General features: G+C 37.2%; 1 protein-coding gene across 13 annotated transcripts in view; it reads left to right on the forward strand.

The window, feature by feature from the left end:
* The window catches only part of grip2b (glutamate receptor interacting protein 2b), a 264,699-nt gene that overhangs the window by 205,238 nt on the left and 44,701 nt on the right, over positions 1 to 14,760 (forward strand). For 8 of the 13 annotated variants that reach the window (XM_085161245.1, XM_085161253.1, XM_085161240.1 and 5 more), the window contains 8 exons: positions 3,448 to 3,525; positions 6,003 to 6,138; positions 6,318 to 6,463; positions 7,737 to 7,823; positions 8,742 to 8,817; positions 12,268 to 12,413; positions 12,880 to 13,027; positions 14,222 to 14,391. In XM_085161245.1, coding sequence (XP_085017371.1) covers positions 3,448 to 3,525; positions 6,003 to 6,138; positions 6,318 to 6,463; positions 7,737 to 7,823; positions 8,742 to 8,817; positions 12,268 to 12,413; positions 12,880 to 13,027; positions 14,222 to 14,391 — 987 coding nt within the window. The remainder of the gene's footprint in view (positions 1 to 3,447; positions 3,526 to 6,002; positions 6,139 to 6,317; positions 6,464 to 7,736; positions 7,824 to 8,741; positions 8,818 to 12,267; positions 12,414 to 12,879; positions 13,028 to 14,221; positions 14,392 to 14,760) is intronic. The other 5 variants (XM_085161249.1, XM_085161241.1, XM_085161252.1 and 2 more) reach the window with 1 other exon arrangement.

Consider the following 14,760-nt stretch of genomic DNA (forward strand, 5'->3'; position numbering starts at 1 on the left):
GTCAGCGGGTGGCTCACTTGTAGATAGAGCACATTGACACCACCTACAGGCAGAATTACTATTATCTTTGTTAGCTAGACAGGAATTAAAACTGGAAACTGCAGCTGTGCAACTGGTTCATATTCATGATCACATCATTGATATTGTATTCAAAAAGCACTTTCTTTATTGGCAGAACCTCCCAATTAAAAAGGAAAGTGGTTACTGCAAGTATGTAGACAGGCAGGTATTGTGACATTTAATTTAAGTTTGTATACAAGATTCTAGGGACCATGTCACTGATTTCTAGAAGCAATTTAATTCCGATTCACAAGGTCCCGAATCGATTAGATCCACGATTCGATTTAATTCGATTCAATTCGATTTGAATCTGGGAAATTTTGACAATCAGAAATATTATAATTCAGATCAGCACATTTACATATTTTTGTATCTATAAAAAGGAAGCTGACATACGCAAGACTTTATCAAAGGTGTGAGCATCACAGCAGATGCCTTTGTGTGAAAGTAGCTGAGGATAAAACACAGAAAAACATGAAGGTGATTTTCCTGGCCTGGGATTTTATAAAAATATTCTGCAGTACATCAAAAACGAAAGAAAACCATTAATCAACACATGAACATTACCTCTGATGTTACAGCGGTTTTATTAGAGACATGGCTAAGCGTTTTGCATTTTGCATAATTTTAAAAAGTTTAAATTTGTTCAGTATTGAACGGCAGAAATTAGGTTGTCTATACGGAAGTATGTAAAAGGAAAAAAAACAGCAACCGACAGCGCTGTAAACAACGGTAGACTTGTGCGGAACAAGCAAGCGAATAATGCAGAAAACAGATTTTTAGACGGGAAACTGTTCTTGAAGTACAGAGAGAGAGAGAGAGAGAGAGAGAGAGAGAGAGCTGTGCATCGTGGTCGAAGCAAAACAGTCAAAGTAAGAGTGAATATATGACGGTGTTTATGTGAAGCGTAGTTTGGATCTTCTTTTGCTGCCGGTTCGGTCAATATTGTTTGGAGAGACATCAAACTAACAGCTTTAGAATCAGCGCATAAAGGGTGTGAACACAAAGCGCGGACCCGCCGACAGATCAGAATCAGCGAGCTGTCGGCTTTCAGCCTTTTGAGAAAGGCGACATCTCACTGATTCTGATCCGTGGGTTGCGCTGTGTGTTTAAGTCTTTGTGCAGAATCCGTGTTCCTGCTCTCATTTACTGTTTTAGCTGTTTGGTGGTTGTTGAAATTTTGTGAAATTTCACCAGAGATTCTAGCATTTCGGGGAAAATAAATTTATATTAAAAAAGGATTTTAATGAATTGATTTTACGTTATCCAAGCCAGAATTGATTTTAATCAATAAATCGATTATAAAAACCCACTCCTACAAGATTCCCTCCTGTGCTTTTAATTTAGGTACAAAAAAGCACAGCTTTAGAAAGCTGTGGTGATCTGAGCAGAAGAAAAAATAAAATATTAAATGTCTTCTAGATATTTGCCAGAAAGTCTCTGCCGCAGACTATAAAGCGTGACATCTGTTCCCTCAAATGTGACATATAGTGTTGGCCTCTGTTTCATTGTCCAACCTGGCAGGAGACTTCCTTCAACAGCTCTTCTGGGTATTTGCCAATGTGTCAACCTACTTAAAGTTAGTTAAAGTGACAGTGTGTAGGTAACTGGAAAATCTCCCTTACATGTAATCTTCACACAGTAGTGTGCAAAACTGATGCAATTGCAGTTGTGGTACGGAGATTACAAATATGGGGTGGGGGTTTTTTTTCAACATTTTACACAGCATTTCGTAAAAAAAAACTCTTACAATGGAGAAAATTCCCTCGAAGAAGCATTTAGAGAATATTTGCAGCTCTAAAGGCAGGAAGGCCAACTGTGTTTGCATCTGTTCAGTTGGGGCATGAAACCCCTTTGATCCTTAAGGAAAAAAAGATTGATAGAAGTAACAGATGCAGTTCTGCAGGCTTGTCTTTACATTCTCAGTCATGGATTAGCTATCAGAAATTTTTGTTGTACCTCTCAGAATCCTCATCAGATATGCTCAAACCAGTGTCAACTGAAATTGGGAGCAGAAACCATTACTCATCAATACCATCACTGACAAGCAATACAATTTATGGAAGCTGTGTACAGGTGTGAATGAGAGTGTGAATGAAATGATATATCTGAATAACAAAGTCCAAAAAAAAAAAAAAAGAGCTTTGTGATCATCTTGTGGTTATCATAAACTACTGTGCAGGGGTGTTATTATGTTGCTACAAATTTCATATATTCAGTGTCACATGTGAGAAGTTTGGGAGGACACCACAGTCAGTTAAGATATGAAATGTGATTCCTGTGTTGAAAGTGAGCTAAAAAGGTGCCGACAGTGTTAGCACGATTGCTTTTCTAAATAGCTCTTTAGGTGTATGCTTACAGTATATACGCACCGTTAATAAATGGAATTTTTTTGGTCTTTTATGTAGTTATTCGTTTGTTGTGTCATTATTTGTGTTGAGGACTTTCTGTTGAGTCAGATAGCCATACGTACAGTACACCCCAAGCAAACCTGATAATTCATCCTTGGGTTTGTCTGCGAAGGTTCTCAGTCATCCAGGTCATCGTAGTCTAAAACTCAGGAGGGTTCTCTTCAAGCACGACATCCCAGTGTACTTCACACCCAGCAACACACTCAGACAAAAACTGGTTCACCCGAAAGACAAAACTCCTAAACACAAACTTAACAATGTGATGTATGCTGTACAGTGCAGCGAGGAATGCCCAGACCTCTACATCGGAGAGACCAAACAGCCACTTTGCTGTGGCACATGGCACAACATAGAAGAACCACCTCCATGGGACAAGACTCAGCTGTCCATCTGCATCTAAAGGACAAAGGTCACTTTTTCGAGGATGCCAATGTTAACATTTTGGACAGAGAGGACAGATGCTTTGAAAGAGGAGTGAAAGAAGACATTTACGTCCACTGTGAGCGACCATCTTTGAACAGAGGCGGTGGTTTACAACACCAACTGTCTGCCATCTATAATCCAGTTTTAAGATCCATTCCCAGATGCCTTAACGCCCACTCATATCCTGGGCCATCTGACCTCAGGAAATCACATGATAGGGTGGGGCCAGGTTTCACAATGAGCTCACCCGACACCCTGGCTGATTGTGACCCACACCCGCTTTCACACCTTGGCTCATGTGATTATGGGTTTAAATCTGGGACTTTCCACCATTTGACCTTAGAACTGAAGAAGCTTCTCGGATGAGAGGTGAAACGTCTTCAAGCAACTCATAGAAGTCCAGACGCTTTTCTTTCCAAGCTCCTTAGACCATCCTCGGGTTCATATAAACTAATCATTTTTGCCTTGTCACAGTCAAAATATTGAAGCTTTAACTGTTCCAAAATAAATTTAAAAATACTAAAGTTCAATTCTGTGTCTCTTTTCTCTTTAGATGATGGACCATATGGGAAAACTAAGGATATCTCTGGACCAGAGCATACCATGGCCTCAAGAAGACACAGCATACCTGGTAAGTGGCCAACACCAACTACCACTAGATACATACCTATAAATTTCTATGCATGTGTAATTTTCTGTCTGTCACTTTCTCTCTCGTTCTCTGTCTGTGTTTTTTAAGGTAAATCCTAAAAATTCTGTTTAAACGGGTGTAGCCAGTAGCCAATGCTTTATAAAAAATGTATTTCTTGGAAATTACCAATGGTCACAATTAAACTTGGTCTTCTAAAGTAAACATCTTACCTAAGAAAGCTTTTTTTTGCCTGCTTTTCTAGAAAGCACACATTTATATCTGAGTCATGACTAACCAAAGTGGTCCAAAACTACACATTTAGTCGAGCTGATGACTAATACAGAATTTTTTCCCCTTAGCTTTTTTAGCTGTTTTATAACCTCCTCATTATTGATGATTACCCAACAATACACTATAATTGACAACATGAATGAAAACTGTAATTTATGGCTCGTCAAAGGTTGAGAGCCTTCAGTTATATTTTCATCATCTTTTCATTAACTTCTTCTAGGCTTAAGGAATCTTTAAACAATGATTGTTTTCTGCTTGTTTCCCCGTGAAGTTTTAAATAGGTCTATTATTAGTATTATTCTGTGTTATGTATCTGTGACCTCTTTCTGATCATCTTTTTAGGTCACAACTTTATCAATTTGTACATAAGTCAGCTACATTCCTAGAACTTAGGTCACTTTGCTTGCTTTAAAAATGAAGATTTATTTATTTATTTTTTTAAATTTTAAAATAATTGTTATTATTATTGTATTTTAAGTGTTTCCATTTATCTCATCATTATTACATGTACAGTAATACTCCTCCCATTTCTCTGTAGTACATCAATCATTCTACAAGTTTTCTTTTGTGCAGTATAAAAATCATTCTACAAGATCAAAACTTTATGAATTCCAACATCCTCAGTTCTGCAGCTTTGCAGAAAAAAAATAGTGATGGATTCTCTTCAGAAAATGTTCACATCATCCAGACTACATTTGGAAAAGCGTTGCTTTTATGCAAATGTGAATAGCACAAGGACTAATGAATGAATGAGTGCCTTTCTGCTAATAATGTGCATGTCCTCATATATGCTGCGTAATGCCTATCAGAGATAACTGTGGTGTGAAGCACTTCACTGATCCTGAGTGTTGCCTGAGGGATGTACCTAATCTGGGCATCTATCACACAAAAGCTTTATCTCATCTGCTTGTGTGTTGATGTGTTTGTGTGTATGGGAATGCTTCTGTGCACTCATGGTGTATGTAAATGGTAATGATACAAATAGACAAATGGGAAGGCAACACCATGTCATGACAGCTCTGGGGTTTTAGTTTACTTATTACTTCGGTAAAGGCTTATTCATCTCCCAAGATTCCCTTGGCTGTTTTGTACCAAATTCCTTAGCCTTTTCATGAACCTAGAAAGTCTTACATTTTTCTTACTCGTGCCATTTTTTTTTTTGACCAGTAATAATTACTCCCATCATGACTTAACCAAACTCAATCGGCCTTATATGTTTTAGAATACTGAAAAAAATGACACAACTTCAACTCACTCTAAAAAGAGTTTTTTAATAAGTGTTAGAATTTTGATGGAATTCTCATGAATGTTGTGTTTCTTTGGTTCATGGAGTAGTCTATTTAGGTGTTTAGGGAATATTGCATTAAGTAGTTCTTCTGCATTACACAGTTCTTTTGTCCTCATGTTGAAAGAGTCCCAGTGGTCCACCAATCCTTGATCCTTGTTATCACAAAGTTTCTTTCAGAGGATTCATTAGAGTTTTAATTGTACATAACAGCTATTTCAAAGTTAATGAAAGTACATTATTGGTCAAGAAAATGTAGTATATTTTATGGACAGTTGTTTTCAAATAATTATACTTACTATATTATTATTGTTTGATTGTTTGTTTAATAAGGACAGTTAGAGTTTTAGTACAGAGCAGATTCTGTAAAATATAACTTTTTAGCAGCAAAGTATATTAGGTGCAGTGTTGATTACTTTTGTTAATTTTTCAGCTGGAAGAGAAAATTGATCTAAACTTCTGCTTTCTACTGGTGTACTTTAACCTTTAAAGACCTTTTCATCCCTGCCAGGAAGTCTTCAAGTGGAGTGACAACAAGAGACAAAGGGCACTCCTAATTATCATGATCTGATTCTTATCTTGTCTTAAATTCACATTATGTTTTAGTCATTTCAGCTCTTTTAAGCCAACACAAGATCGCTGTCTCACTCAAGGACAAACAGGAACAATTGTCTTAGTTTTTTTTTTATCTTTTAGAAACTATTAAAGCTTAAATCAAGGAATTGGATGAATGAATGAACAGACACTAACCACTTATTCCTCTCCTGTATTTTGTATGTTTGAGTGTGGCTACATATGTCTGTGTACACATCCCTGTGTGTGTATTGGTATGTCCTTCCCTCTGCCTGTATTGTGTGTGTATCGTTTTTATGTGTGTGTGTGTGTGTGTGTGTTTGGTTAGAAGCTCTGCGGGGGGTGACTATGGTGGAGCTGGTGAAGAAAGAAGGCAGCACACTGGGCCTGACCATCTCAGGAGGAACTGATAAGGATGGAAAACCACGTGTATCAAACTTACGACCTGGAGGACTGGCAGCCAGGTGAGTGAAACACAGTCAACCTCGAAGATGAGGATGAATACATAGATTCAGACTGTCTTGATATTCAGCAATATTCTGTACCATAAATGAGTCATTTTATAAAAGAAAAAAGAAACATGTGGTTAAAGCCTTTCTCATTTGTGCAAGCCTTTACATGTTTTTGTCCCTTCTTTATGCAGGAGTGACCAGTTAAATGTTGGGGACTACATCAAATCCGTGAATGGGATCAATCTGACCAAACTGCGGCACGAAGAGATAATCAGCTTATTGAAAAATGTAGGAGAGAGGGTTCTGCTGGAGGTGGAGTATGAACTGCCCCCCACAGGTATGTATTTGTACAGCTAGGCTGGTTGTTTCTACGTGATTTTTAAAGTCGTTAAGATATGAGTCAGTGATGTCAGTAAGGTCCTATCCAATATCACATTAGAAATTGCCAGATACTAGAATGAATACTGTAATTCTGAATAGAAAAGTAAATGTAAATGACAGCTAGATACAGACAAAACTCGCATGTCACCCCAAGGTCTCACTATGTATAGTATGTACTACTTCTTCATTGATACTGAACATTGGCGCTAGATATTGATACATTTGTTTACTTGCTAAGAGACAGCTCCTTCATTCATTTAAATGATTAAACTCTTGGCACAGTCTCCTTTCTTTACTGTACTTCTCAATCATAGGGATTTACGGATAGTCATTTTATAGCTTTAGATTATTTAATGTAATAAAACTTTGTCCTGTGTCATCTGAACAATATTTATACTGCTAGATCTATTACACTTGTCTATTTTATTTTATCTGCAGCACATGCTGAGGAAACACACACAGGAAAAATAATCTCATTTGAACATGTCCACCCTGTAAAATAACTAAATGAAAAGATTTGTTGAAAAGACATCTGTTCATGTCACTGAAAAGATTCCTACAAAAAGACAAGCTATTAGTTAAATTGGTTAGAAAAGTAAAAAGGATACTTTTCCTCCTCAACATCTCTCCAAACAGCACAATACAAACCAAGGATCTTCTTACCAGAAAGCAGTGCCAAACGTTGCACTACCAATGGGCCCTACAGACTCCCAAGAGGCCTGCTCAACTATACTCACAGTGCAGCACACAATGTGACATAACCCAATTAAAAACAAAGTCTACATGAAGCTATATAGATGATACAAATGAGGGGGTTTTAATATTTAAAAGGAAAAAATGCTCTATGGGAATGGCATGAATAGATTTGCATCAGAAAACAACACTGATGGATGTTTGAACCTTCAACATCTCTCTTCAAAACATTATTTTCATTTTAGGATATTTAATTTTACGATAATACAAATATAGTTTTTAAGTATAGAAATTTAAGGGAATCCTGAATTGACACTCAAATACCATGCATAGTTTAATACAGGAGTGTTTTTGTTTTGTAGTGTTGTAATTGAAGAGCATTCAAGTAATTATTATTGTTTAATTGTTCTACATTAAATATCAGTGCTCTAATGTCATGATGTAAACTTCAGGTTATGCTGATACATTTTAATCGTGCCGGATTAATCCCTCAGTTCTCTCTTTCTTTCTCTCTCTCTGTGTTTCTTGACTCAAAGCACCAGACAGCACCTCAGGGGTTATATCAAAGACAATTGACATCTGTTTGCACAAAGAAGGGAACAGTTTTGGTTTCGTCATGAGAGGTATCTGTCACTTAAAAAAAAGCCCATTACTGTATGTTTTTTATGGTTGTGCACTTAGTTAGAAGTCACATATTAGTGAAATGGTGTCATCTACACTACATTGAACTGTTGGCAATATATTGTACAGTAGCTGTTCCCATATTTATTAGAAAGGAATTTTGTCTATGCTTAGTAAATATATGAATAAATTAGTTAATTATACTACTCATTCTACTGAGAGGAATATTTTTGAACTGCCACCTTGTGATGGTTGTAGTTTGGCAGTATTTCTCTACTTTGTTAATGTTAACCTCCTAGAACCTGGCATCCACATATGTGGACATCACATTTTGAGTTGTCTAGACCAAAATACTAAATCTTGGTCACAAGGGCCTGATATCCACTTATGAGGACATTATACTGCCACTGTTACATTGAAATTTAAAGTGAATGTCCTCATATGTGGATCTCATTTTTCCTCAGAAACAAAAATGAGGTAAAAAAAATAAATAAATAAAAAAAATCAGGCTTTGTTCTTACATTCATCAGGTCCCAATCAGCCCAAATAGCAAAGAGAAATTAAAAATGCATGCCATGAAAGAGTTCGGGTCTTAGGAGGTTAAAGGAATATCACTTTTGTGCTAAAAGGGAAAAAAAGAAAGACAACATCACTCCCCTTGCTTTGTTTTTGTCGGTTCATCTAAATTTGTATTTAAAGATCTGAAGTTTACATTTTAATATTAGATATTCTCAACAAATGATACATTAAAAGCATTTTAGGATAAAGATAAAACTAACTTCCTGGCTGCAATGCTGTATCACATTTTTATTTACTGCAATGTAGATAAATAAATAAGTAGATATTAAGCTGATGTGGTATTTCTTTGTAATGTGTCTCCAGAATTTAGTGTAAAGAGCTTTGCCCTGCTCCTCTTACAGGCGGTACCCATGAGGACTGGCACAAATCACGCCCTTTAGTGGTCACCTATGTCAGGCCAGGAGGCCCTGCAGACAGGTACTGAATGCACGATTAAACAAGAATAACTGGCACACATGTAGGTGATGAATGGACGAACAAACTGACAACAAATGGAAAATGGTAGGGCATTTTCCTGGCATGGTTTGGGTTTGCAGTGTCACTGCAAGCCAATCACTTGGTCTAAGTGATGATACCTTTCTATCCTGATAGCAGTGGTCTCTTCAAGGATGGTATAGCCCCCATTCATCCTGCAGGGTCACTGAATGGCTTGATAAGTATAAAAATATATGAAATGCATTCTATGATCTCTGCAGGCACTTGCTTTAAAGTCAGTTGAACATCTATGGGAGACTTTGGGCTGTCTAGTTAGACTGTGTTCTCCAATACCTACAAAGCACACCAAATAACAGAATATCCTTTCTGAGAACGGTATCTTATCCCTCAAACAGAATTACAAAGAATCACTACCAAGTTGCATTTAAACTGGCGGTGCATAATGGTGGAAGAACTCATTAAGACCTGCCATGTTGGATTTTCGCTTATGCCCTTTAATGCCTTTGCATTCACACATATGCATCAATATGTGTGAATGCAAATACTCCAGCACAGTTACACTGACATATCTAAACAAACATAAAAAACACATGCAGTGAGACCCAGAAATAGAGATTATTTAGTCTTTTTGGAAGGTGAAAAGGGCAATGTCTTCCCATTAAAAATAATGTCTGGGAGAAATAAAAGCCAGACAAGAAGTGGCCTCCATTAAGTGTAAACTAACAACAGCACAGCTCAACCCATTCCCGTCGGGAGTCTGGGAGATTTGTCTGTGCCTTCATGCAAATAGACCCCAAGGATAATGGTGTCATTTCCAGTGACCGTCACTGGTATGTCGACAGTTATGTGTTACTCATAGCTGCAATGGCATGAATCATCGTATCCTTTTAATGTTGTCATCATGTGTCTGTCTCAGGCTTGATGTTTAAGTCATAATACAACATTTTCATATACATGTCAGCTTTGCTACTGTTTAACTGATCTCACACAGTAATAATTAAACCATCTAGAAATGGTGTAAATAATATGGTTTTAGAAATAAAAATAATTCCCATGTTTAAAATGGATATAGATATACATATACAGATATCCATAACTGTGATGGCCAAAGAAAGTCCACCATTTATAGAAAGTCAGACCTTATTTATTCTGGTGGAGGTTTGTTTGTGAAGTTTTCTTTCAAACCGTTTTTAAAGTTAAAAGCACAAAATTAATTAAAAAAGCCAAAAGAAAAGCAGTTTAGTTTTTCAGTCGGTGTGCTTCAAAGGACTTCAGTTCAACGAATTGATTGAATGTGAAAATTATGTGATTACAAGTGAATCACTGAGCTTTAAGAATGATCTGCTGTCACCCACCATCATTAAAACACAAAATAGGAAAGCCATTTATTACACAATGAGGACCACTGAGCCTGTTTTAGAGGTTTGTAATAAAGCAATATCTTACATCTGATTGTCACACATCAACACTAGCATTAGGCAAGCTTCTGCACCCAAACTTTCCAATTTTGAAGAACATGATTGACTCAGCTGTCCCTTTTCAACAAAACATTGGAATATAACCTTCTTCTCTGATCACTTAGCAGCTGCAATCATTTCCTCCTAGAAATTCGAACTGTAAGTTGCTATTTTTATTCTGACAGGTCCTGTTTTGAGATTGCTCTGCAGCAATATTTAAAGCAGATGCAAAAGTGCCAAAGTACTAAGCTTGAGTACTTAATGCCTCGTCTTTCTACTGATTAAGACATTTTACAGTTTCGTTTGATTCATAAGGGCTTGATTGTTGCTGTAAATCCATCTTAGATTTGTCAAAGCGACTGCCGACCCACCAGATATATAATGACGTTGCCAAATTGGTCATTTGTATATACAGAAGTGTAAACCTTCATCAAATAATCACACATTACATGGCCTTACAGACTGACTGAACCTTCACTAGTTCACAGACAGAACTGGCAGACCAGGACAAAGATTAAAGATTAAATTCTTACTATTGAATTATTTCACCCTGAAGCTCATCTAATACCATTCTAAAGAAAATCGTCTTCAAAATGTGGGTCAGTCCTGGGGAAACGAATGAGATATTCATGCTGTTTTATATCCCATTTATATGCCAATTGGAAAAAAAAAAAACTTAATCCACAGCACCATACAGTCCCAGGAGTGTCTACATTTTTAGAATTACCCAGTGGGAATTAAAGTGCCTTCTCTGAAAGTGTTAGAGATCCATAGTGTTTTTTACAGGACCACAAAGAAACTGCTTTCACTTCATGGTCAGATACAGATAGAAAGATACCCTGCAGGTTTAAAAACAGGTTAAATATCAGTCAAGTTCTAAAAGCTTATTTGTTTCAATCAACATATGGTAGAACCTTTAAATTTTAAATTCCCTGAAATTTTCCTAGAATCACCTGTTGGTATTGTACCTTCTCATGTGCTTATCCGACACCCTGTGTGTACCATGTATGTTATTCTGCACCGATATTCAAAACCGATGAAAAATGTGTAAATCTGTCAAGAAATACTCCTGTCACATGGAGTAATTCCTGCCACAATAGAGCCTTTGGGTTATAGCTTAGCTCGCATCATGTTGAAAAGCTTCAGGGCAATCAGCATCCTGTTTGAAGACATCTGGCTGGTATGATTACAGCTCAGTGTTACTCGCACTCTGACATCAGCATAAAGCATCTATCAGTGCTCTAATGTGGCCGCTGCATTTAAAATTCAAAATGTTACACATCCATTTTTGTGGAAGTAAAAAATTGCCTAAATGGTCCTCCTGAGTGCCTCTAAAAACACAGAGGATCTCTCTGTATAAGTGTTTTTTGTTTGCTTGTTTTCGTTGTTGTTGTTTTTTTAGCCAGGCACTGAAAACAGATCAACATTTTAAATGCTGAAGACATTTCATGCTGTTTCCATGTGTGTCCTTGATTTGAAATGAAGGTGGATTTTTACTGCAAGTCTCAGACAGATAAGAGGAGAGAAAAGAGGATGCTGAGATCACAAGACAATATTGTGGAAGTGAAAGTTAGGAGAAAAAAGAGGCTTGGATCTAGCTGGGCAGAAAGGAAATGAGCAAGATGAAGAACTAAGATGTTAAAGAACAAACAGGGCTGAGTGGAAGGAATGAAGAACACTGAATATGTTAGGGAAAAAAGGGAAGGTTTGGCATTTGATATTTTGTCATTTTTAACAGACATTATATGCTTGCTTTTGCAATATTTTCCATCAGATTGAAATAGTGATGGTAAAAGGAATAGTGAAGAAGGACAATAAACTGTTGATGTGTTGAAATTAAACACGCTAGAATTTTATGGAAGAAAGAAAGCTGGAACTACATGCAAATTGTAATTTCCAATCCCTGTCTTCTGTAATCACTGTATCACAAAATCCAATGTCATTTTTTTGGATGTGTGTGCGTGTCTGCATGCAGAGAAGGTACCCTGCGCCCTGGCGATCGTCTCCTCAGTGTGGATGGTGTGCCACTACACAACGCAAACCACAGTGATGCTCTCAGCGTGTTGGCCCAATGTGGCCAGGAAGCCTTGTTCCAAATTGAGTACGATGTAACTATCATCGGTGAGTCCGCATGTAGACACAAAGACATATGCAAAAAAAAAAAAAAAAAGCCAAAATAACAGAGAGAGACACAAATTAAAGCTTGCGGCAAAATTTCTTTTTCTCAAATGCCAGTGAAATTTACAAAAATGTTGTTTTGGGGGTGGATTCTTTTGTTGTTGTGATTGTTGTTGATGTGTTGGCATTTTCTCCCACCTCACGCTAAGGTCTGCCTTATTTTTCTGGGTAAAACAGCTCAGTTTAACTTGCCCAAAAAGCACTGCAAGGAATCCCCTGCTAATCATGTCTGGTTATATTTTCAAGGACATATATGCTCTTAAACTTTTTCACTGTGCTGTTCTTGGTGAAACAGATATTTAAGGTATTTGTACTTTGCTAGATTACTCTAAGATCATTTTAAGACTGTAAGAAGCAGCAAGCAGTAAAAGGTCAAATTATTAAAATAACTTCATTCTTTCCCGTTCAGACTCACTGGCAAATGCATCTGGTCCACTGTTAGTGGAAATAGCCAAATCTCCAGGAGCAACACTGGGCATCACGCTGACATCAGCCAATCATCAAAACAAACAGGTCATTGTCATCGACCGGGTTAAACCTGGCAGCGTGGTGGACAGGTATGTATCTACATGCTACTCATTCTCCAGGCATTCTCATTTTTTGAAACCCACTGATGTCTTACAGACCCACAGGAAGTTTCCTTTGGTGTGGGAGCTGTGATGCCCTAGACAGTGAAATTAGTGCAACCAGCCTCAGTCTAACTTATCATATGTAAGAGAACCCTTGGTGTCACATTTAAACAGGCTGGCTAACTGTAATTTTTCACTAAACAGAGTTAATATTCTTAGAAACACAACTGGCATGTATGTGTTTCAATACATGCCAGTTGTAGTTTTGCCTAGATTTACCCTTTAAGTTCTGAGTGCATTTTGTTCTGTTAGCTGTCAAACTACAACAGAGGATGAAAGAAGCTCTGAGATGGTTTCAGATATTAAGACAACATTGTAGCTCAGTACAGTTTAAATCCACAGTAAGTACTTCATGGACAGTTTTCACTCTGCAGAACTGTTTCCTTACTTTGTCTGTCTGGTTGGTTTGTTTGATGCAAAGTTACCATTAAAAGAATATTATGTATTGAAATGCTATAAAAATTATTTTCTTGAGAACAGGGCTAGTGCACAAGAATATATAGTTTACACTTTTGCAAACATCTGTCAGCTGTATATTTCTCTTTTGTTGAAAAATGGTGGACTTTATAGTTTCTCCTTCAAGATCTAATTTGATTCTGCTGTTGGATTACAGATTTGCAGTGGTTGCATTTATGTTTACAGCATATCCTCTCTGTGTAAGAAAGACACAGATAAACACACATAGACTGTGTCCAACCTTATAACTTCCACAGACATCAGAAGACGGGATATTGCTTTCAGCTCCAGTCTACCTCTAAAATATACATGAAGCACTTGAACTCTGTGTCAGTGCTGAAATGAGTACTAAAATAACCTCAGTCAACAGGACCAGTTGACTGCAGAGGTCTGTGCTCTGGCACTATTCATTCCCACATGATTGCAAAGTCAGTTTGTAAAATCTAACCCCTGTGTGAAGAGCAGCGATATCATTCTGACCAGCACGGCAGCATGCCGTTGTGAGCTAAGCAGATTAATGTGTTTAACTTATATACTGTTGGCAAAAGAACAAAAAAAAAAGCTTTTCTGAAACAGAATGGAAGCTATTTGTGTTCTGTTTATTTATCCAGTGTATTGTGGCGATAACATTTTGTGCTTATTCTCTCTTTGTCTCTTTTGTAATAGATGTGGAGCACTGCATGCTGGGGATCACCTGCTGTCTATTGATGGGACATCAACAGAGCACTGTACAGTTCTGGAGGCAACACAATTAATAGCAAGCACAACAGAACTGGTTAAATTAGAAATTCTTCCCTCGCATCAAACGAGGCTAACTGGAAAACAGCATGACACAGGTGAGTGTAACAGCTAGGACCATCAGATTCACAGTAAACTCTTTGGTTATTTTAGTAATCAAAATTTTACAGTTTTATCTGTCAATATTTTATCTGTTATTTGGGTAAAATTAAAAAAAGCCACGGGTAATTATGGAACAACCTTGTTAAATCATGATGAATCAACTCTGTTTGCGGGCTCAAGCCTCTACTATGATGGCTGATGCTGCCATCTTTTCAGCCTGCTGCATTGCTCTTATTTGAATAGGTATGACTCCTAAAATTGTTCAATTGTCTTTCTACCAATGCACAGCTTTGTTCATCACTCTTCATGTGTAGTATACCTTTGGAGCCAGAGTTTCAGAATCACTTATTAACAGTTTATTTATT

This window comes from Neolamprologus multifasciatus, chromosome 5 (genome assembly GCF_963576455.1).
Source record: "Neolamprologus multifasciatus chromosome 5, fNeoMul1.2, whole genome shotgun sequence".
Classification (NCBI taxonomy): Eukaryota; Metazoa; Chordata; class Actinopteri; order Cichliformes; family Cichlidae; genus Neolamprologus; species Neolamprologus multifasciatus.